The sequence below is a fragment of the Triturus cristatus genome, chromosome 4_2, assembly GCF_964204655.1.
Source record: "Triturus cristatus chromosome 4_2, aTriCri1.1, whole genome shotgun sequence".
Classification (NCBI taxonomy): domain Eukaryota; kingdom Metazoa; phylum Chordata; class Amphibia; order Caudata; family Salamandridae; genus Triturus; species Triturus cristatus.
The window spans coordinates 860,066,693-860,091,865 of NC_140586.1; the positions used below are offsets into that span (position 1 = coordinate 860,066,693).

General features: G+C 43.1%; 1 protein-coding gene across 7 annotated transcripts in view; it reads right to left on the reverse strand.

Annotated features, from left to right (window-relative positions):
* LOC146835265 (HORMA domain-containing protein 1-like) overlaps nucleotides 1–25,173 on the reverse strand; it is a 1,528,718-nt gene that overhangs the window by 1,425,496 nt on the left and 78,049 nt on the right. For 3 of the 7 annotated variants that reach the window (XM_085602848.1, XM_085602850.1, XM_085602852.1), the window contains exon 3: nucleotides 9,281–9,350. The exons of the other annotated variants lie outside the window; for them this stretch is intronic. In XM_085602848.1, coding sequence (XP_085458974.1) covers nucleotides 9,281–9,331 — 51 coding nt within the window. In that variant the 5' untranslated portion in view covers nucleotides 9,332–9,350. The remainder of the gene's footprint in view (nucleotides 1–9,280; nucleotides 9,351–25,173) is intronic. 7 annotated transcript variants of the gene reach the window in all.

The window sequence follows — 25,173 nt, forward strand, 5'->3', positions numbered from 1 at the left end:
AATATGGTGGTCAGTTACCTTGCAGTTGAGTAAACGGTGTCTGTGATCTTGGGGTCCTGGAAGTAAGAGCTGACGTCTGAGATTCCGTCATGTTTAATTCAACCATTTAGCCTAAAGCAATTAAAGACTATAATAGACTTAATGAAAGGTATCGGTTTGAAGTCCGCCATGATGATCTGTCTAAAAACAAACGTGTTATTATATTTTACTTTTTGGCGCTTACAAATTCGTTTGTGACGCAAAAAAATATAAGTTCTAAAGTGAAAAAGGTAGAGAAAAATAATAAAACATGGTTGTTAAAACAAACCCCATGCCTCTTAAAACTCTACCTCAAATGGTAAAATAAAAACCGAAATTAGCCTGTAATAGTTACAAGAAAAATTGTGTGCATAGAAATGTCAGGCAAAGTCTAATATAGAAAAATGACAGAGCAGAAAAGTGGGAAAAGGACAGTATGAAACTCATACCGCAGCAAAGTGAAAAGGACCGCTGCCCAACAGTAGATGCAATGGACAAGTTAGGCCATGTTGTCGTAGCTATGTAGTGTAAGACATTTCATTATGATGCGCCCAGACTTCGTCGTATATATAATCATATTGACTTTTACACATTGTTCCCTTGAGCCAATAAAAGAAATAACATATTACAAATATTATACATTGACTAAACAGTTATTAGATGCATACATCATATATGGATGTTGTGTATTGTGTAGAACAACCATGAATTGTGAATAATATTTATATAGCATTCGCTTATATCTTTTGTCAACTGAAGTATTAGTAGATATGCCATGAAATTTATTATGTTTTATCTCTGATCCTACATGAGCCATGTTATAATGTGTGGCCAAAGGATAACTAGTATTATTATTTTTAATCCGTCTTATGTGGTCTTGGATACATTAGTTTAAGGATCTGATAGTACTTCCCACATATATTTGTTGCCATTGGCAGATTATGCAGTATATCACATATTTGGTATTACAGTTAATGAACTGTCAAATGTAATGCTTAGTCATCATGTTGTATTGAAAGCACATTTGTTTGTTAGTGGCATATCGGCAAATACTGCATCTCGTACATTTAAAGAAACCTTTAGGTTTGGTTGGAAGCCATGAACCCATCCATGTGCCGAGGTTAGGGGTAATATAACTCGGGCACAAGATATTTCTCAACGTTGTACCTCTTTTGTACGTGATCATTGGTTTGAAGGATATGTATTTAAGCAGGGTAGAACCCAGTCTTGGAATATGCCAGTGCTTATTAAGGTTCTTGTATATGTCACAATCTTTGTACAATATTTAGTAACCAGGGCCAGACGCTGGTCAGTGGTCCATCTTTCTTCTTGTTAAACCTTTTGCAAAGATATCTTTTCATATCGAGGTCAGTACCTTTTTTTGCTTTCCTATTGGGTTAGAATTAATTGAGCATGTTTTACCTCTACCACCCACTTGATTGATGTTTGCTGAGGGTTGCTATTACTCATCCTTTTAAGATCACTAGTCTAACTCTGTTTTTCTCTGACTATCTTTGGACAATTCAATGAGATTTTTTTAAACTTTACATTCACTTTTTCTGATCCCTTTAGCACAGATACTGATAACTTTCTTCTTTGTGGGGTCTCTGCAATAGTTGTAATGCACAATTTGAGACATGTATGCATATCTTGTGGACCCACTGAGATGACTGCATATGTGCGAACATCCACAGCCTTGAAGAAGTCACTGTGTGACGAAACACGTGTTGGCCGTTTTGTGCTGCTTTCAACACACATTTACAAGTTTACAGTTACCTGGTTGTTTGTCTTTAATAAATCAGATTGAATAGTTTGACACAAATCTTTATTTTATGGAATGACTGTGCTTGGACTTCCACTGAATGATTTGGTATCTTCATTTTTAGGATGCTTAAGGTCATGGGCACACTGATCCACAAAGATCAATCTGCAGCAAGATGCATAACATAATTCTATCCTCGGTGCAAGGGTCTCCAGAACTGCTAGCACTAGCAGAGCTAGAAATCGAACAGGATTTTGATACAGTGTCATGGACTACCTAAGTGTGGTGATGTAACGTATGGGGTTCAGGCTGAATATTTGCACCTGGACACGCCTGCTGTATGAACAGCCTATGGATAGGGTGAGAACGTGTGGGTGTGGTTCAATTCTGAAAAGGGGGACGTGACGGGGTGCCCGTTATCCTCAGTGCTGTTCGTTTTTGCAATGGAACCATTAACATGCTGTCTTTTGGTCTCTGTGATAGAGTGAGAAGTGAAAATTGGGGATACAACTCATGGAAACTCTTGTTACGCGGGTGACTCTCTGGTGTTTTGCGGGAGCAGAGTATCTCAATCCTGGCTCTTCCCTCAAATTAACCCTGTTCTTCGTGGTGTTCGGCCTAAACATAAATAGATGAAAGTTTGCTCTATCCGCTTGGGAGGATTGTGGTAAATGACCCAGGGTGAGCTACCTGAGGTGGGCATTATGTGGGAACCTGACCACTTCCGTCATTTAGGCATTCAGGTCTCGGTGGACCCTTAATCACAATATGATCTTAATATGTAGTGGATGTTTACGGGACTGGTAGCCTCAGGGGAGTTTTGGAACAAACTACTTCCTACCTATTAGCAAAGATGGTGTTTCTCCCCCGCTGTTTATAGACACTGCCGATTACGATGTGCCCCTTAGCCAATAAAGTTATCTGGGAGTTGGATGGGTTATTTGGCGCACTGGTTTTGGGCCGGCAAAAACAACTGTGTTAAACTAGACATTTTAAAGCTCCCTTGAACAAAAGGGGAGTTGGGTCTTTCTGACCTGTTCTTATATTATGCAGCAGCAAATAAGAGCACAGGATTCTTTTAAATAATCCACAAGGTAACTGGGAAAAGAGCCTTTTGACTGGCTCTCACCCCTCCACTCGCTAACCAAGGTTTTTTTGCTGGTACTGAGGGCAAGACATACTCTCCTTTAGATTGTGGTACAGGCGGTGGCAGTGCAAGAGGGAGTGTTTGCAAGGGTCTTAAAAATACCACCCCCTATGACTCTTACATCCTATTAAGGGTGCTGAAACCCTGAAGAGATTAGCACTAGACTGTCTATCCAGAAAAGGAGAAGTGAGGATGTGGGGCAGTGGGATATTTATATATTACCAAGCAATTCCTTACCTACAATCAGGCACAAGCTGCTTTTGACCCTGGTCCCGTCCCGTTTTTACAGCATGCGCATATAGCACAGATTGCTAGTTATGTCCACCACTTTCCCTGAGGAAACCATGTCAACTGCAGCAAAGACTATGATTTTATCTTTAGGAGGGTGCAGATGGTTGGTGACTAACTAATATACTGCTCACGTCTCGGATACTGGACGTGCCCAGCGCCTCTTTTGCACAGGTAAAAACCAATTCCCTTAATGCCCCCTTTAAACTTATTCAATGTAATTTTCTCCACATGACTTATCTCACCCCAAACAAACTGCCTACTATTTACCCTAGGAGGTTCTCAGTGTGTCACATACAAAGTGCTGCACCAGGGTGGTCAATTCTGGGTCTCAGTATTCTGAAGTTTATATCTATGACCAGCACCTGAGGAGTACAATGAGGGATGTTCATTTGATAGAGGATGTGGCAGAATGGGCAGCGATGCTTACTAAATTGATTGATACACCCAAACAATAGGCCACCCTGAACTGGAAAGTGTGCTTTGATGATTCCATTTCTACATTATGCTGTGTCATAATACACTCTGAGGAGGGAGACTTGACCAGGCATGAGATATATGTGACATACAATGGATTTCAATATTAAGGCAGGAGGTGGAAGTTCAGACACAAGAAGCTTGATTTCAAAGTACTTCAACTGCATTTTATGTGTGTTCATTTTGGTGGTTGCAAAAATCGATAAAAGTTACAACAAAAAGGCTGGTATTCCACGCTCTGTAGACAGTCAGCAACAACAACCGTCTCCTATGTGAACACTAAAGTGCACTGGTATGGCCAAAGGGCAAAAGAGGGAACTGAATATGCTCTTGGCGTATGTGAAACCACAGGTAAGGCCTGTGGGAATACAGGACGGGAAAAGGAAACAGGCGTCCTGCAAATCCGTTACCATTCAGTCTCCTGGATCGAAGGCAGACCTAACATGGGCGAGGATACGCATTTTTAACTTGTCCTTCCAAAGGAAAGAGTTCAGAGGGTGAAGATCTAGGATGGGTTGAATAGCTTTGCCCAGCAAGAAAAAACAAGAATGACCAGTTCCCATCTCTGATGTTGGCCTGAATTTTTCATTGGCGTATGGACAATTGGTTCTATAGGAGGTGTGTGGTGTAGGCGGCATATCTAGAGGATGTGGTAGGAATGGTAGGGAGTAATGTTTTCCACAGTCTGGAGCACTCATTGGTCAGTGTAATGGCCTCCACCTGGAGAGGTGAATGGTGAAGCGACATCCCACTAGGTGATTGTGCACTATCAAGGGTGACTTAAAGCGGTTTTGCGGCCACAGCTGGAGGAAGGGGCGGGGGTTTGGGTAGATCGTTACCTGAACGATGGGGTCGTCATCCCTTGCCTCTACCATAAAAGGACAGAGAAGGCTGTTATTGAGTCATGTTCTGCTATTTTCTCTGTTGATATCCCCTCCTGAAGCTTCGAAAGTGGCAACATTTTGAGGTGGGGGGGAACAGGCACACCAGCAAAACCAAGAGAGCACACCGCTGCCCTCCTGGCGTTGAAACGTTCTAGGGACAAATGTGCCTTTTCACTAAAAAGACAGGTGCCATTGAAGGAAAAAATTCATGAGTAACTGTTGGACGTCACTGGAGAATCCAGTGGAGCGAATCCAAGTATGGCGCCTAAGCACTACACTGGTGCCAACCGCCCTACCCGGTCAGTTGTCTTCAGGCCCATTCGAATGGATTACTTTGAATAAAGCATTGGAGGTTTGCCCTTACACCATTTGGGACCGTGGGCAGGATATCTGTCACTATGTTCCATAACGCATGCATGTATCTGCCCAAGAGGCAGCTCGTCTTGACTGATCTGTTGGCAAGACTGGCCAAGCAGAACATCATTTTGGTGAATGACTCCATGCATTTCGACTCCATCTGGCAGGGTGGTCGGAAACAAATTAGGGTTCAAACCCAAGGGCCCATTCACGGCAGGCGTTCGTCTGAATTGGCTTCCACGTTGAGTAGAAATGTGTCCTAGCACTCACCCCCCACGCAAGAGATACCACTCACCCGTACCAACTTTAGGGTTTGAGCTTCCGCTCTGGTGCATGTCAGTAAGACATGTCAGTAAGACACTGAGCCAGCGCTGGAGCTCCGGAGGTAAAGGGGACTACCGTGCCATGGCTATGCAGCTTTTGAACAAAACAAAGGCCAAATCAATGAAACGGTGAGTATGTTTATCTCCTCTTGCACAAAGACACAGACCTAACAGGCAGGATTTGGGGGTGGGCACTAGAGTGTGTCCCAACAACTGAGTTCCAGTTTTAAAGTTTTTTGTTTTTTTTAACTTTATTTATAATTTTCATAATTAAATCGTAACTCGATTCAGTTCCAGTACCACGACTATGAATAATCAACATTGCCCTGTACATAGTACCATTATGCAGAATTTGAAAAGGGTTAACAGTGTGATCACATCAAAAGTAATCAAACCGGCGGAGAGGAAAAGAGCGACAGGAGACGGAAAAGAGCCTGACAGCCCTGAGGAAGTTGTGGGGTCCTCTCCTATCGACAAAACACGTGTTGGATGGGCATTGTGAAATTAAAGCCAAAGAAAGAAGACAATAGACTACTCTTTCTTATACAATGAAGAATATGTTAATTGTATTTTGAATACAATTTGCATTATAATTATGTCTGACTGTAGTGTCCCTGCTGGCAGGGGGAGCAGGCCCATGGACTGGAAGCCCCCGTCTCATCATTAATGGTGGGCGTAGTTGGCAGAGTACCACTATATGGAATTCTGCAGAATTGAACGAAAGTTCAGTGAACTCCGCTTAGCAACTCTGTTCCATCTCATCCACATTAATAAAACAGAACCCTCATATACCCTTGATAAAACAACAATTAACTCTATCATTACACGCAAAAATGCATATAGTCATCGCACAAAAGTAAAAATGAAAATACAGCAAGCAGTGAGAGAGGTGATGATTTTGTGTCCTCACTAACCTAAGGAGAGAACCAAGCAGATGCCTTGAACACAAAGAGCACATCATGCTGAACGATTGCTGATGGTCCCATCCTCCTAGGACCACCCCAAGCACAGTTATGGGCAAAAATACAATCCCAACCAAAGGCTCTCCAAAGCATTATGGGACAAGATTCGAGAGTGCAGTGAATATTATAGTATCCAATATCAAAACATTCCTCAAGGGGCAGGCTCTCCAGGCTCAGCTGAGAGCTAATACTATAATATTAACTAAACTCTAGAATCTCGCCACATAATGCTTTGCTGGGCCTTTGGTTGGCATTGTATTTTTGCCCATAACTTTGCTTGGGGTGGTCCCTGGAAGATGGGACCATCACAATCATTGAGCATGATATGCTCTTTGTGTTCAAAGCACCTGATTGGTCCTTCCCCTAGGTTAGGAGGGACCCCAAAATCATCACTCCACTCATTGCCTGAAATTTTTCAAAGCTCACTTTTGCAAATTGTTTACATGCTTTTTTTTTAGTATGTAAAGGTAATTTTGTTTTATCAAAGGATTGGGGGTGCAATAGTTTATTCCAGAGTTTTTGCCTGAGCTCCATATTTTGTGTTTAGTTAAACAATAATTAAGTGTATCTTTACAAGCTAAAATGCATATAGTCATTTCACAAAAGTGAAAATATAGCAAGCAGCAGAGAGGTGATGATTTTGGTGTCCTTCCTAACCTAGGGAGAGAACCATGCAGATGCCTTGAACACAAAGATCACATCATGCTGATACGATTCGGTGGTGGTCACATCCTCCTAGGACCACCCCAAGCACAGTTATGGGAAAAATACAATCCCAACCACAGGCCCTGCAAAGCATTATGGGACAATATTCGAGAGTGCAGTGAATATTATAGTATCCAACATCAAAACATTCCTAAAGGGGCAGGCTCCCAGGCTCAGCTGAGAGCTAATACTATATTATTCACTAAACTCTAGAATCTCGCCCCATAATGCTTTGCTGGGCCTTTAGTTGGCATTGTATTTTTGCCCACAACTTTGCTTGGGGTGGTCCTCGGAGGATAGGACCACCACCGAATCGTTCAGCATGATATGCTCTTTGTGGTCAAGGCATCTGCTTGCCCTCCCCCTAGGTTAGGGGTGACCGTAAAATCATCACCTCTCTCATTGCATAGTATTTTTCAAAGTTCACTTTTGTGAATTGGTTATGTGTTTATTTTTAGCATGTAAAGGTAAAGTTGTTTTATCAAGGGGTTGTGGGTGCAGTAGCTAACTTTGCTAAGTAATGGAATTGGAATTATTGCATGAATTCCGTGTTTTCAATGAAATGCGTAGCTATCAAATCTCTGCAACCTTTGCTAAGCAGAGTGAAGTTCATTGACCACGGCTACTCATCAGAGGGTTTGTCATCCTGCAAGTCAGGAGATAAAGGGGGCGAGGTATCCTGCTGGGGTTCAGGGTTTGGAGGGGTAAGGTAGGGAGGCTCTTCGCCATAAAGGCATGTTTTAAACGTTCAAAAGTATCTTGATCAACATCTTCTTCCCTAGGTTTCTTAGCAGGTGCCGAGCTATTCTCATGTAGGTCTGGGAGAGAAGGGGGTGGGTCCAGAGCGGCAGGTTCCGCATGGGGCCTCTTGGCACACTTGTGTACAATAAGCTGCGCAAGGCGCTCCTCCATGGGGCCATAGCCTCATCCACCGCTCTGTAGATAGAGGCATCTACAGCATTAGAAAATTCATCATTCCAAGGTAAGTAAACCAGTGGGCCCTAATGAACCTCCTCTGAGGCTTCCATATCAAGTTGCAGTGTTCCTAACCCAAGGCCAAACCCAAGTTTGGGAGATTGTGTCTTGGAAGCATGTGTGTATTGACCAGAGAGCCACTAGAGCAGCACACCCCACAGAAGTGGAATATTGGCAGAACCAGTAGCTGCAAGTTTGGGGACTGCGGGTACAGTCAATAATTTTACATGGGCAGGGCCGTACATCAAAGGGTTTAAGCCCTGGGAACAGTGCCCCTAGTGCTATCATATACGTAGGGGTGATAATAGCCTCTGTCAATGGGCAGCGTCGGAATAGAAACCCCGAAGAGGTGCGTCAGTCTCTGTAGCAGTAGGTAAGAAAAACTCCTAATGGGAGTATACTGACCCCACTTAGATCCTGCAGGCAAGGCTCTCTGTGGTCCCGGTTCTCAACAAGAGTATGATCTTGTCAGATTCGAAACGGAGAGGAATCGCATGTCGCGGGGAAATGAGACACCGGAGACAAGCTCCAATAGGCGGGCGGAGGACTGCACCCCGCTGCAGCACCAATAAACCAAAGGACGAATAGGAGCGGAAATCACTTCTGCGACCTGATCGATACCAGTGCTATGCTCTGCACGGATACCACAACAATTGGTGAAACTAACAAGTCAAATACATGCCCATATGACTAAAATACACAAGAAGGAGAAAAACCAACTTAACTGCCGGCTGTGAGCAGCGAAGAAAGAGGGGGATCAGAGACGATGCAGGACTGTTACAGGCTCAACTGGATCCTGATTGGCTGCCTTATGGAATACAGTTGTTCTGTCATTGGTTGTTATTTGTTCTACAGTCCCATGGATTCATGGAACTGTTAGTTCTTTGCTTTCATGTTGAAAGTTAAAGAATGCTATTTATATTAATGGCTCCTATGTTGAATAAAGCAAAGAGAGTTAAGCATAATCCTCGCTTACGGTCCAGACATAGAATCTCACATAAATGTTTCCAACAATTCAGATAACTCACAGCACCTCGAACTCTAGGCACTAAATAAACATATTTGTAACTAGTGGCTAGTAATATTAGCAATTCAATTGATAAGCAGAAGCCAATTATCCGTTTTAATATATAGCCCAGTTGAAGGCTATGTGCCAGTTTTAAGTACTCTTCACAGCTTTATATCTTGCATGTTCCTCTTAGCCCACCGCTTTACTAGATAGCTAAAGCAAAGACATAAAAGAAGCTGACATCTACTACAATACATTGTTAAATCAGCATCACAACTTAATGTGCATTATAACGGAGTTTATGTAATCAATATATAATAAAGCAGTACTAACTTGCTCCTGAATTTGCTATTTAACTGCAGTAAATTCTTACCCCACAGGTTTCCAGTTTGTCATTGGTCCTTAACTTCTGTAACGCTGCCATTTGTGCAAAAAGATACTACCTGCAATTTATCAATAAATAAACTGTGCTGAATGACTGCAACCAAGGTGACAAACATGAAAACATAAATATAAATATTCAACATAATACTTGTATTCTTGGCCTTCAGCCCAGTTAAAACATTTAAGACAACCAAACCCAGATTTACATGGAACTAACGAAACGCAACACAGCAAGTAAAGTTTCAGTGCTGCGTTATGTGTAAGAGAGCGTAGACCAGCTAAGGGGCATATTAACAAGCCCGGCAATAAAATTATCGCCGCTTTAGCGGCAGAAAACTGCCGCTAAGACGGCGATAATGGGCTTGATAATATGCTCTATGGAATTCCAATTGAAGCCCATGTTAGATGTGAAGGACATCTAACATGGGTTTCAATTGGAATTCCATAGAGCATATTATCAAGCCCATTATCGCCGTTTTAGCTGCCGTTTTCTGCCGCTACAGCGGCGATCATTTTATCGCCTGGCTTGATAATATGCCCCCTAGTTCTATAGGGGCATATCAACAACAACCGACGATAATTATCGCTAAGCACCTAGCGCTAGGATAATTATCTCCGGCTAGCGTGGATTTTTATCGCTGAGATAGCGTGCTATTCGCAACGCTTATCTCAAAAGCGATAAAAATCCTCACGCTAACTGCCTAACGTGAGATTATCGCTGGAAACCCAGCGATAATCTCACGTTAGCTTGTTGATAGGGACTCACAAACTTAGCCATGATATCCACCTTCCACAGGATATCATGGCTAAGTCAGTCCTGAAGCAGGCGTAAGGAAAGTAGCGATAACAGGGGTTATCGCTACTTTTCCTGCCGCTATGCTTCATAGCGTGGGGCTTGATGATAGGAGAAATGTTGCTTAGCGACATTTCTCCTATTTTGTCAGGTCAGGAATGGCCACTTTGCATCTCATTAGAGATGCAAAGCTGGGCGTTAGGAATCCCCACGCTAAAGCAAGGTTTCACGCGTTGGCGTGACCTTGCTAATTAGGCCATAAAATTATCGCCGCTTTTCAGCCGAAAACGGCCGCTAAAGCGGCTATAATTTATTATCGCCTCCTTGTAAATATGCCACTTAATTCTTTGCAGCTTGGTATTCGCTTCAAAATACATGGATAGTTGCATGCGGACGCCTATGCACCACCTATAGGAACGCCCCCTAGCAGCAGGAAGCGAATTACTCATCTTTCTGTTACTTTGGGTTACTATCCAGCGCATGTCCTATAGTACATTAGTACTATGCTAAAAACTGAGCCATATGCATGATTTAGGGGTCTCGTTTAAAAGTGTGTGGAAGCAATGTAAACCTAAAACAACAAAGTCAACAGATACCTCATCCTCCAACCGACTTCAACCTCACAGTTTCCCCACCTCACTGAGAAGCTCAGCAATCTCTTAGTTTCGGGCAGTAAAAGCTCTACTAGCTCTGCCTGCTGAAACCTTCACCACTGGTCCTACTGCCACAAGACCACTGACTTCAACATTGCCTCAACAGCTGCCCTATTTGACGCTGGCCTTTTGGCATGAAATGCATAGCAGTACAAACAGGAACATCAATCATTGTTTGGGAGAAGCAAAGAGCTCCCTGACAGATAACACAGGAGTGGAGCGGAAACAGCGCAGAGGCCAGAGCTGCTGACTCGAGCGCTGAGCATCTCGGTTCAAGTCTAGGCGGTGCCGCGCAACATCCTGTGATTCTATGCAAATCACTTAATCTCTCTGGGTTATAAATTGTTATATAAATATGCTGCAATAGTAGAAGGCGAAACTTTATGAAAATATAGTTCCACCAAAGCAGACGTTAACAGCATTTTGGCGGCGCGAAACTCATAAGAGAGGCAGACGAGGAACAAGCATTGGCACATACAGGAAAATATGCTACAGCCAATAGAAATGGAGGAAAGGTAAGAGGCACGCACAGGAAACAATGAGGAGCAATGAAAGATAGGAGGAGGGTTGTAAGTCCCTTTTAAGTTTATATTAAAAACAATAGATTTCTCAAGCACAGCGCAAGCACTGGCAGGAATACCAAAAAAGGCACAATAACCACTCCGCCATGCTCTTTGAGAAAACTCCCAGCTTGTCCATAGGCCACCATATCGTGGCCTGATCGGATTTCACCAATGGTACACCCACCCTCTTTGTGTGAGCATTTTTGGTATACATTTCCACTAGTGATGCAGGGATTACATGTGGGCCACATACTCTATACTAAGACAGACCAAGAGTGGGGGGAAAAAACACAGTATCTCCAAAAAAACACCTGCCATTGCATTGGTTCCTTTCTCTGAATACACTGATATTACTCCCACGCATTGAAAGCAGTGTGTGAGGTATTTTCCCTGGGCCATTGGGCAATCAGTAGTTACCCGACTGTATCAGTGGTGCGTATGTTAATTTACAATTTGTACGACAGGATCTAGTTACAATTAGCTTGTAGGAAAATTAAGCCCTACCTTTCTCTTCTTAGGTCTCCAATATAAGTTTGGTTGAGAAGTCAAAGCTTACTCCAGATTTGGAACTCAATTTTCAGTCAGAGCCATTATAATATAAAAGCAGTGATAGGGAATTACCCCCTAGAAGGTTTTTACCACTTAGTTGTTCCAACTGGGAACCCAGGGTATATAGATAAAAGCAATGTTATATATCCAATTGATGTATTACGATCAGCATCAATGTGACTGTAGTCACTCAGTTACTACAATGAACTCCTATGGCACAATATGCACTAAAAGCAAACTGGACATCATCTCAAAGTCTCCGGTGCTTGATTAACATTATCCACTCTGGTTGATCCCTGGAGAAGAGAGAACTGTGCACTATTCTGCGAAAATCTATCTCTTTTCTAGTCAACTAGTCAAGCAGATATGGCTTGGAAGCCAACAGTTTTAAAAAATTAACTAACACCCACATTGGGCTTCCCATAGCTCCCACACACTTATGGGTCCTTACTGCCTAGCAGTTCCTGGCAGTTGTATTACAGAATCACGACTGCTTTAACCACAAATTACCTTTACAACCACTCCTATACAATGAATGCATCTTTACCACAAACGTCTTTACAACACATTGTTTTACAACGCTTATGCCTTTGTCACAAAAACCTACGGATTGTACAGGATTGTACAGGTAAGTATAAATAAACCATTTGTGTGTTTGTATTTATTTATATATATATATACACACACACACACACACACGCACACACACCCACATACACACATATACACAAACCCATAGATATAAAAAGTTTATACTTGCCTGTAAAATACAAAGGCATGCACATAAGTAAAGGTATATGTGTGGTAACTTATTTACAGGTAAGTATAAACCATATACATATATATATATATATTTATTTATATATTTATTTATATTTATTACCTACTGGCGGTCGCCAGTAGGTAGTTATAGTTAGGACCACGTTTCCATAGGAAATCCGCAACATTCTATTTTGAATAACTTTGGCGCCGGTCGAAGAATCCTCGCGAATTTTTCAAAATAGGTGGGGCGCTACGCTCTGCTCCTACCCTGAAAGTCTCGGGGGGATTCGTCAAGCGGGGGCTGAGATAAAAGGGGGGTCCCAAAACGCGTTTTTCCCATGCATTTTTCCATAGGACCCTTAGACAGGGCTACAGCCCGAACGGCTGAACAGAATTACTAGAAATTTGGCAGAGAGGTAGTCCTCAGGTCAAGGAAGTGCCTTTTGTAGGTTTGGTGTAAATCTGTTCAGTAGATTCTGAGAAAATAGCCTTTAAATCAATATATATATCTGAGCCAGCTTACGGTGCGCTTACGGTACGCTTACCGTACGCGTACGGTGGCGTGCGCGAGCGCGATTCTGATTGGCTCTTAGATCTTAGTAAACATTCGAATCGGCCGAAACCAGGAAGCGGCGGCCGCCATTTTCTCTCTCGCAATGAGAGTGATGTTTAAAATATAAAGCACAAAAACATGTAAAGGGGCTGTTTAGACAGCTCCCACACACATAGCCATGTTGAGGGAGTCCCCAAAGATCCCCCCAGGCCAAAAACTGAATTTTTATTTTTTCGCTAATTTGCACCGCGTGCTCACTGTGCGCGCACGGTGCGCGAAGCGCACCGTGCGCGCACGGAACGAACTGCGTTAAGTGGGCGCGCACGCCACGAATGGCGTAAAGTAACTTAGCATTTAAAAAAACGTACAAATTCACAGAAAAAACCATAGGTTTCACACACGTTATAGTTAGGAATTAGCATTTAAAAAACCTTGCAAATTCACTGAAAAAACCATAGGTTTCACACATGTTATAGTTAGCGGAAATTTTACTGATAAAAAACCAATGAAATTCCCCCGTTATAGTTAGTGCAGGCAACTATAACTCACGCGACCGCAATCTTCTGCTGATGACATATGTGTCTTTATGAAAAAAAAATATTTGTAATATATGTATAGCTAAAAATGTATGGATGAAGACATGGGCAAATAAGTGTCTAAATACAGTATTAGCATCAGCAGAGGATTGCGGTCGCGTGAGTTATAGTTGCCTGCACTAACTATAACGGGGGAATTTCATTGGTTTTTTTATCAGTAAAATTTCCGCTAACTATAACATGTGTGAAACCTATGGTTTTTTCAGTGAATATATGTATGTATACACTCACCTTGAACTCTCAAAATATCCCAGCCACCCATAAACCTCTACCCACCCTAAAAATACCCTTCCCATCCAAAAGCCTGCACCCACCCTAAACCCTAAAAACTCCCTTGCCACTTAAAAACCTTTACCCACCCTAAACCCAAGAACGCTCTTGCCCCAACATACATTTATATGAATACGTTAACTTCAGAACCGCATGATCAGACAGAATCTAGCAGCAGATTCTTTATCTTAGAATTCTACCCAGGTAGTACACTGGATACAGAATTTTTTACAGCAGCACCTCTACGCGTCGGAAGAGGGCGTAGAAAAACTCAGTAATGACGTCATTCTCCGGATGCGACGTCGACGGAGTCCATATAAGCCCTCCCCTGATGTGTGGACCTCAGTTTCTTCTGTGAATATTTTTGGCGCCAACAACGCAGAGCCACTTATAGAAACTGCCTATGGAAACAGTTTGCCAAATAAGAGACATTTAGTGGCAAACAAATAAAAAGTCCTAAAGAAAAGCCTCAGAATGCCAAGAAAGGGATCTTGAAGGTAACAGGACCAGCAGTTTGCAGTGGAGAAGATGGGTGGGATGTTAAGGAATTTGCAGCTAGATCATGTCTCTACCAGATAAGGCATTACCGAAGGTAAGTAACTTATTCATCTGATAGAGACCTCTAGTCACAGATTACTTATCTTACAATTAGATACCCAAGCAACATTATCCCTGGAGGAGGGTCTTCAAACTGATGAAAGATTACTGAATAGGACTGGCTGATCCATAAAGAGATAAAGTGATCAGGCTGTCTTGAGAATTATAGGTGAAGCCAAGATGATGCTCCACCAGAAGGACATTGAGAAGCCCGTAGGGAGATGAAGTTTGCAAGAATTTCAGAAACATATGGACAACATTACCCACAGCAGAGGGATAAGAAAGTGTTGGGGAAAACACTTCATAGAAACAATTATACTATGTAGCACTGCCAAAGGTATTCAACCCATGACTGGACTGGGCTAAAGGACCAAGGACAACAGTCCATTCCACTGAATTAGAGCTCCAGCTCCTTATCATGGAAACTAGCAGTATGTGAGCCAACCCTACCCTGTGAGACACAGAGAAAAGAGGGAGGGAGGGAGAGGGGGGGGGAGAGAGAGAGAGAGAGAGAGAGAGAGAGATATTCCATCAATGCTGAACAAAAGCATTGTGAGAAGAACCACACCAACATTTGGTAGATACCCCGCTCATTGGGAGAATAGACCCTCCTAAAGGAAAAGGTAGCCCTCCGGGACTATGTAATGTAGAAGCCAAAAGGAGAAAAGAAAGGCAATGCATAAGCAACAACCAAGTTAAGGGCGAACTAGAGGACTAAAAAAGGCAAGGCTACCAAAGCAGATACTTACACCTTAAGGTACATATAAATATATATATATATGCATACACACAAATGTCTCAGAATACACCAAAAGTTGTATTGTCCCCGTCAGGGAAGCAAACCAGAGCCTCCAGTGGCAAGCAAGGGAGACTGACCAGTATAGGAACGAGGAATACCCATAGAATACAGGTATCCATGGGAAAGATAGATATAAACACAAACATACACTGGTAAGGAGGCACCACCCACCCCAGAAAAATGTGAATCGCCCATTAACCAACGCTACTGACTGACGAGGCTAGCATAAGGCAGTTAACAGAAAATCAAAAGAAAACAGCCGATGTAAACACTACACTATTACCACCGTGGTTCATCAAAAGGTATAGTCGAAATTAAGGTCAACACACGAAAGGCCTCGAAAAACCACCAAGTTTCATCCAATAGAAAGAGAAATCAGGCAGCAAGACATGACTGAAGCTTCTGATAAAAGATGGAGTACATAGCCATGATGTGCTCAACCACCACAAAGAGGGCAAAAAAACAAATGAGTGGATAGTAGCGCACAAAAGCACCGCAAGGATCGGGGCCAGCAAGAAATGTCACAACAGGAGACAGGATATACAAAGCCAAAAGACCACCACTGTGAGGCCAAGATGGTTTCTCCGATCCCACTGCCGGCCTAGAGAGCCCAATGATACGCACCTGCCCCCAGCAGCAGACCGAGCCCCGGGGTCGAGGAGGAGTGCCCACTTCTACCTACCGCCCCCATAATCTATCTGGACGGCTCCCAGAGTTGTCTCTTGGAGCGAGCTTTGGAGGTTGCGAGGCCTGGGGACGGACGCCAGATCGTGGCATCCGCTCGGGTTAATGAGAGAGACAGTTTCTTCTGCCACCCGATGGGGGCTCGCGGCCAGAGGTGAGGAGGAGGATCTTGAAAGTCACTGCTCCGCTTCAAAGCCAGTCTAAGGCAGGCACCTGGGATTGCTGGGCACTAACTGCCAGGACTGGATGCAAAGCAGCAAGTACTTACAGGGGACTCCAGCCCTGGTCGCACTCGGGACCTGGGCCCTCTGCCCTGGCCGGCCCCTGGGGTCCGACCCTGCAACACAGAAGAGACCTGTCACTGGATAGGGCGTGCATACAGAACTTCAGGATTTTCCCCTGCATGAAGTGGCCGGTGCATAAAGACCGGATGGCACTGATTGTGGGCACCGTTGAAGACCCTCTAAAATGGACATTTGGAACTGTAAGTCCAACCTTTTGATTGGACGCTTATGTTTCCGTCTGCATTTTTACTTGTCTCGTGTTTTTTTTCCATATTATAGACTGGGATTAAACTCATGCCTACAGCAGTCTCCACGCGGTAAAGATATGACACTAGGGGAGTTTAAGGGACACAGTTGAATCACAATGACAGATATTACCTTTAGGATCCTCACCCTTAACATGAAGGCCTTAATAACCCAGTTAAAGGCATGGCAATCCTCTCCTATCAGGAGAATTCAGGGGCAGACATATGCCTCCTCCAACAAACAAATCTCCTTTCACAAGAAGGCCATAGATTTTGTTCACACACATTCTCCACCGCATCCACTAAAACAGCAGGTGGAGCCATCCTGGTGGCATAATCTTTTAAGGGGAAGATCAGCTCCAAGGTGTCAGAAGCGACCTCCAATGACCGGTCTGTCGTGCAGGGTACCATATACACCTCAAATGAGAAGCAAGAAGGTTTTATTCGATCTGCGCTGACTGAGGTAGTTTCCATGCTGGAGAGGAGGATCCTGACGGGGAAGATCTTAACTTAGTCTTAGATAATGACCTGGACAAGACGACACATAGACATAACCAGACCGGGGCACTGTCAAAGGAGGGACATAGATGGCTTAAGGACATGGGGCTCCAGGATTTATGGAGGGAGCTTCAGCCACATACATGTAAATATTCCTCTCATGCGCATAAGAACTATGCTAAGCTAGATTACTTCTTAGGTACAAAAGGCATACATGCTCTAACCTTGGCTGAGGAGATACTACCAGCTGCATTGTCAGTCCAGGCGGCGATATTACTCACAAAGTCACTCCCCCAATGGACTATCTGGTATGGACCTGGCGACTGAGAGGCACAATGCTGCGACTGAGAGGCACAATGCTGCACCGTCCCGAGGTGGTGAAGCAGATCCACAAAGCTATAAGTGACTTTCTCGCGCTGAACGACACCGCCGAAGTCTCCATCGCCACACTATGGGAGACCCTCAAAACAGTCATAAGAGGGGAATTAATTGCTTTATCTGCCGCAGATAAGGAACTGGACACGGAAAAGAGAGACAATCTGTCTCAACAAGTAAAAGAACTGGAACGTATTTATCAACGCACCAGTGCACCAAGGGTTTGGCACAAATTGATGAGTCTTATCGCACAATTGGCAAGCATAGATCTTAAAAGGGCGGAATACGCAGCTCTCTGCTTTCGCCACTTCTTTTACGTCAGTGGGACAAATGTGGCCGCCTTCTGGAAAACTGATTACTAGCCCTGCTACAAGCTTCTGGAGTGCATTCACTTCAAAATTTAGATGGGACACAGATCACAGATGTTAAATCCATAGTATACCTATTTAAATATTTTTATGCAGAGCTATACACAGACCAATACCTGAATCCAGAGGACTGCGCATTGTATCTTCACGACGTGCACACGTCTTCGCTATCTACCAAGCAGGCAGACACACTAGAGAATACTATTTGCATAGAGGAAGTCATTTCTGCCATCTCTGGACAGAAAATCTCGAAACCCCTGAGTCTAAATGGGTATTTGTCCACCTTTGATAAAACATTTTGGCACGCTCACGCACCTATACTCACAAGACTGTTTAACTACTTCACCACCCCTGGTGCCATCCCTGCTTCCATGCTGACTGCCTAGCTGGTAGTCATTCCCAAGCCAGGCAAGGATAGGTAACAGTGCAGTTCTTATTGCGCAATCTCTGTCCCCTCAATGGAGACCTGAAGCTATTCAATAGCATCTTAGCCGCTAGGTTAAGCCCCACTTGCCATCTATCATCGATCCGGATCAGGCGGGATTCATTTCCCAGACAGACCGGCAATAACACAAAACGCCTTCTGCACAATCATAAAGCAGAAGGGTTTGCGCACAGCAGGTCTGCTGATGCTCTTAGGAACTGAGGCCCAAAAGGCCTTCGACAGAGTTCACCGGCTGTTTCTAATGCGGGTCCTAGTCCACTTTGGGATTAGGGAGAGGTTTTGGACTTGGGTGCTGAATTGTTATCATTTCCCTACGGCAACAGTTAGGGTGAATGGACATGTCTCAACCCCCTTCCCTATTAACAGAGGCACATGACAGGGGTACCCACTGTCGCCCCCTGTTACCTGCACTCTACATGGAGCCTCTAGCTCGAAGAGTTCACGAAAACCCTATGCTTACTAGGGTCACATTCTGGGTGATATGGAAGGGGGGACAACACACAATACGTCTTTATGCTGATGATGGTATAGACATGAGGAGGGAAAAGGAGGAAGCCTTTCCACAGTTTCTCCATCCGGACGGTGGTGGAGCACGATTTAGGGCAGAAGGAGAGGAGGGCGGCGAGGGTGGTATGGGTCCCAAAGAGAACTAAAAAGATGTCAAAAGCCTATGAAAAGCCCACTAACTTATAAGAATAAGTCCAAGTTGGCTGTAATATCTATTTTAAAGGGAGCAAGGAGTCGTTCAATCTCATCATCTAGTGCCATTACAGCCCCCCAGGTAGTTAATCGTAACCAAGAAGCCACAGTGAGCCAAGTCCAACACCAAAAATTTGATTGGTCTTGGCTCTAGTATTTTGACAGAAAAAAGGTTTATTCGCTGGTCACAAAGAGAATATGGTTACGTCTGCTCATGGAACATAGAGGAATTGTCTGCAAAGATAGACGACAAGGAATACCTAACCTTCATGAGAAGACATCATATAGTCCTTTTTCAAGAGACATGGGCTCAAGTGGAAATTGATCTTTCGGCATACCTATGCTATAGCAAACCAGCAATTAAAACAAAATCAATGGGGAGTGCTGCAGAGGGCTTGGCATTGTATGTAACAGTGGATCTTAACATTAAAATTGAAGATGTAGGAATTCATCACCGGAATATACAAGCAATTAAGGTTTGGTCCCTTTTTTCAGGTAACGTCACCCCCCTGTTGATAATAAATGCTTACATTCACCCCCTTGGAAGTAGGAAAAAAGAATCCATCGAAATTATATTGAGCCTTATTAGAGCCATCATGAACTTGCCAGTGAATACACCACTCCTGCTCTAAGACTAGATCTTGGCTAAAAACCTATTGAACACTTTGCCATTCTCAGGGCACTCTTGTTTTGGATAAGGGCTTGGACAAGTAACACCCAGGTCCCGTTGAATGCAGCTATGGTCGAACTGATTGCCCTGCACAAGCAAACAGGTCGAATTAAGTGGTTCAACAATATCAAGCATTGGTTCTTAAAAATAGGATTGGGGCAGCTCTGGGAGGAACCTGGGACCATTACTAAATCTATGGTCCCCCTTGTCAAAAAAAGGTTCTGGGGACTGATGATCTCGAAAACATTGAACGTGGCACTTTAACCATGAGGTTCTTAAATGTCAAAGGTCATTTTGGCTTCGAAACTTTCCTGGACGCTATCGAACCACCACAGGCATGAGCACTGTATACCCAACTTAGATATGGAACTATTCCCTTAAATGCAAGGAGAAGGTGCTGGGGAAATGTGCCGGTTAACCCATTGTGCCCCTCATGCCACACTGCTCCAGAGACACTTGAGCATTTTCTCTTCTGTTGTCCCTCCTAAGCTGATTTTAGAAGAACCGGGATAGCTCCTGTCTGCCGTATGCTCCCTATCAGGTGTCCTTCAGATGCCACACGTATTTTCTAAATCAGACACCACAAGTTGGTTAGTGTTCGCTATTTCGAGATTTCTGCTATTTGCCTGGTGAAAGAGGTCAAAATGTGCTAACCAGTCTCTGAACATTGTTGTGCCTATCTAGCTCTACTTGTTTTTATGATTGATCCTGCTCACTATGTTTTTATGGAACTTATAACTTTGTATTTTAATGGATACCTTAATAAACATTCTTTTAATGCAATATTAATTGTTTTTACTCTGATGTACTGTTTTTATGATGTGAATGATCATACTTTTGATCGAATAAAGCAATATATATTGAGCCTCATATCAACTCAATGTGCAATGCATCCAGTTCCCTTGATTCTCGTGTTGGGGGATTTTAATATGAACCTTTTTCAGGGGACGCCTAGGGATCAAATATTGGATGTTAGCGACCATATTTGGCATATACCGGCGCCAGAAGCATTTAAACAACAATCTGGTCAGATGGGGAAGGATGCGGTGGAGCACCATGGATTACGAGTACTGAACGGCTGAAGGTCCCCGGACATTTCGACACAACCATCTCTCCACTCAGCAAAATCCCAAGCAGTCATAGACTACTCCTTAGTATCATTACAACTATATCATATGGTTATAGGTTTTAGTTTTGGTAACAGACTGGAATGCGACCACCAACTGCCAATAAGTTTTAATTTAAATATCTCCTCTCACGAACAATCAGCCCCAGAAATAGGTTATCCTACAGGACAAAATTACAAAAAGTTACAGTGGTCGGTATCCTGAATAGAAAAAATTTAACACAAAGCAAGAGAATTATGGGAAGACTTATACAACGTAAATCTAAATCTTTTGACTAACTAGGATCAATTTTCAAAAGCCTAGTGGAGAAAAACGTCGTTCAGCCCAGAGTTAGAGATTGAACAGCTATCTCACTCCCTACTAAAAAAAACTTCAGTGCAACTCAAAATCGCCAAAAAGAAATTGAATCATGCCCTGAGGGTCCTAAGAAACAAGCCGTCAACAAGTGTCCGGTGTGAGACTCTACCAATATTAAGGTCACTCTATAAAAAAGCGGTTTGGGCCCAAACAAAATCTGAGCTTGACCAGTACTGGTGTAAAATCCATTATGCCGCTAAACGTAAAGATGCAAGAGAATTTTGGAGATTGGTAAACCAATCCACCGGTATGAAAAGTCAACAAGCAACATCAAATATATCTGAAGAAGCTTGGAAAAGCACCTGAGCACTATGTCAGGGGTCACAGACACAGCAATTGGCTTAGTAGGACAAGCTAAGTGTAATTATACAAGGAAAAACTTGCCGATAGAGATCCATCTTAAAACTGTGGAGAAACTTATTAGCATTAGCTGCCGCAATGGTGCCGTGGGGCCAAACGGTCTTCCCCAAGCACTTTATAAGGAAAACCCGCAATATTGGGCATAAAAACCTGACAATACTATTAAAATATATCCTGAAGAAATTCCAGATAATTGGAGGGGCTGTATTCTGGCCCCGATTTATAAAGCTGGACATACCACGGACCCCGCCAATCATCGCCTAATAGCCTTAATGGACTGTGAGGCAAGTTTTTTGCCAAATGTCTGTTGGCAGACCTAACGTCCTGGGTGGTCTCCAAAAATCTGCTACCAAGAAATCAGACTGGGTTTATTAAAGGCATGGGTACTATTATTAATATTCAAATGCTAACACTTACAACTGAATTGGCGAGGCGTAGCTCTCTGAATTTACACTTGTGTTTTATTGATTTTCTATTTGCCTTTGACACAGTGCAGAGGAACATTCTCTGGCATAAGTTATTGAAATTGGGAATTTCACCTAAACTCCTGAGAGCGATTCAATTGCTATACATGAACACTTGGACAAGAGTAAGATTGGGCCAGGGCACAACCATTAAAAAAAAATATATTAACAATGAATGGTTTAAAACAAGGTTGTGTCTTGACCCCAATCTTGTTCAATCTGTATCTTGCTTATATTTCTTCGGGTTTGAATAGCATTAACTCACACTCTCTGTTGGTGGCTGGCTTCAAGGTCTTCCATCTTTTGTATGCCAACGACAGTGTTCTGCTGAGCTACACAAAGGTGAGGCTGCAGCGGTTAATAAGTGAAACAGCTTTGTATGCCTCGTCCCACTGGTTAAAGGTCAACTTAAATAAGACAAAAACCATATTGGTGTCAAGAGGAATAGCAGCTCGCCCAATACTCAGCATAGCAGGGTCCGTGCTGGAATCGGTTTTAGAGTATAAATACTTGGTTGTCATATTAGACGCGGGGGGCTCATTTAGTGTGCTGCACTACAGAGAAGGAACAATTCTTTAATTGCAGCATTTGCTGCCCTCCGGAATAGCTAAAAAAGGGCTGTCCCTCAAGCCACTATTACAAGTTATGTTAGCTAAACATGTCCCATCTCTGACATACGGCGTGGAGATTTTAAGAGGGAAGGCTGATAACATCATAGATAAGCTTGTGACAGGAACCTTCCGTCGCCTGTTCAATCTTCCTCAGCAGGCATCACCATCACAAATTCGATTAGTTTGGTCTTAAAAGACAGAATTTAGACAGCCTAGGGGTTTATTTGAAATTCTGCCACAATCTTAGAAATTATAATAATGCTACACTTATGCTACACTTATGAAAGTGGTTTGGGGGGCTATAAGTGATCCTAGACACACGCAGGCCCATGAATATTTCAATTTGGCTTTAGCTACATTTAAGGCCGAACAACCATGGGCCTTACCTCTGTCTCAGACAGCATTTAATACAGTCATCAATGGGTGAAGTAAAAGAATGTCTTCACTATTTGACAGAGAGGCGATGGCGAAAAGATCTCAGGCGTGGCTAGTAATTGCATCATATGGCAAGCTATCCCCACAGAATTATCTAGGGGACCTGAATGGTCTAAATGCTAAGTTGAAGTTCTTGAGACTCTGGCTTGGCAGTTTTCAATTTCGCAGTGACGCACCATCTTGGAAAAAGCTGAGTAGTGAAAGGTCATGCCGCCTATGCAGTTACAAGAGAGAAGACATTTAGCATATAGTTCGTAGTTGCCCAGCATTAATAGCTGAATGCAGAAGTCTGTTAAGGCAGGATTTTAATCGACAAACTATACAAACATGCTGTTAAGCAGTTATAGCCTGCCTGCAGGGAGAATTTTTACAATTTACTGGCAGATTCTTAAAGTTTGTAGATATAGCAGAGAGGAAACTGCTTAATAGTGCAGAGTAAAGAGATTTTATCGTATTATTCTATTGATCCACGAAAAAAAAACATCTAGCAGGAAAGAAAAATCAGTAATTTAGAAAGGCTGGTAAACCTTAGACAAGTGGCACGATGTTCCCAACATATGAGTAATTGGAATATCGTGAAATGATTAGAGTTTAGCATTGTGAAGATTTTTTATGATAGGCAGTTCGAAACCTAAAGTTTTGAACGTGATAGGTACGCATGGAAATTCTAGGTGTCAAAAATAATCCATCTAGGACCCTCTGTATGATACACATCAGGAATGGTTAGATTTACTCATAATCAATGTTCCCTCTAATATTTTTCCACTGTGTGCGGCAGTGTTGGGTCTCTGTGCGCTGCAACAAAAGCTATGTGCGCCAAGAACCAGACCCCCCATATGGGTGCAGTGACAAATATCAGTGCAAACATCTCTCCAAACTTTTGCTTAAAAAATAAAAATACGGTGGATTCCACACATACAGCGCCACATGGTGGCTCTTAAGGCAGGTTTGCAATTTACATACACACACCATGACATGAATTGGTTACACAGGCAAGTACACTTCGGCTTTAGAAAAGCACAGGGCTCCAACAGTGGTACCAATATAAGATTTCACAAAAGATTCTCGACTAGAGCTCTGTTCATAGAGCGGGGAAATGTCGGGTATAGTGAAATATGAAGTAATTTGAGTGGTGGATATGTTATTCAGTTATTTGGATAGAGAAGGGTAGGTGGCGGGATAGAAGAGGAAAAGAGGTTTGTATTTATATAGAGCTTGTTACCCCTGATGGGGTTTCGAAGCGCTTTTTTGGCGAGTACCATGCTACTCTGGAACCCATAAGGATTAGTGTTGAATTAGTATGGTGAAACATGAAATTAATTTGAGTGGTATATATGTTAGTCAGTTATTTGGATTGAGAAGGGTTGGGTAGGGGTGGAAAAGGGAAAAAAGGTTTGCATTTATATAGCGCTTGTAACCCTGAGGGAGTGTTGAAACGCGTTATTGGCGAGTAGCACGCTACTCTGGAACCCATAAAGGATTAGTGGTGAGTTAGTATAATGGAATATGGAATTTGAAAAGTGAACATGTTAGTCTGTTATTTTGATTGAACAGGATGGGGGAAGGGACAGAAAAGAGTGGGATTTTTTGTTACTATGATGGGTGGACACATTCAACGCTGCTGAACCCAGGGGAACGCCCAAGCTGACAGAGACAGGATTGAATACCCCTACATGTATCATAGTAATAGGGAGGGTCACATCAGAGGGAGGATAGGAAGGCCGGGGCACGCTGACAAGGGTTGCGGTTGGGAGTGGGAGGAGGGGGCCCAAGCGGGACGGGTAACTTTTCCAATGCATAACTGGTTGAAATGTTGTATGTACTAATTTTTGGTGAGCTGCTTGGGCACTTGTGGGAAGAGTATTGGTATGTTGGTAAGAAAACAATAAAAAATGTTTAAACAAAAAAAAAAGAGTGTTTTTTTGGTTGTTTTTTAAGGTCAGCAGTAGGAGGAGGATTTTTGATGAGTAACAAGCATTGGCATAGCCAATAGGTCTCGCCTTTGGAACCTTATAAGTATTAAGTCATGCAGTACAATAGCCTTGGTGCAACAACATCAACTGTTGCATTTCTAAACACTTATAAGGTCCCAAAGGCGCAACCTATTGGCTATGCCAATGTTTGT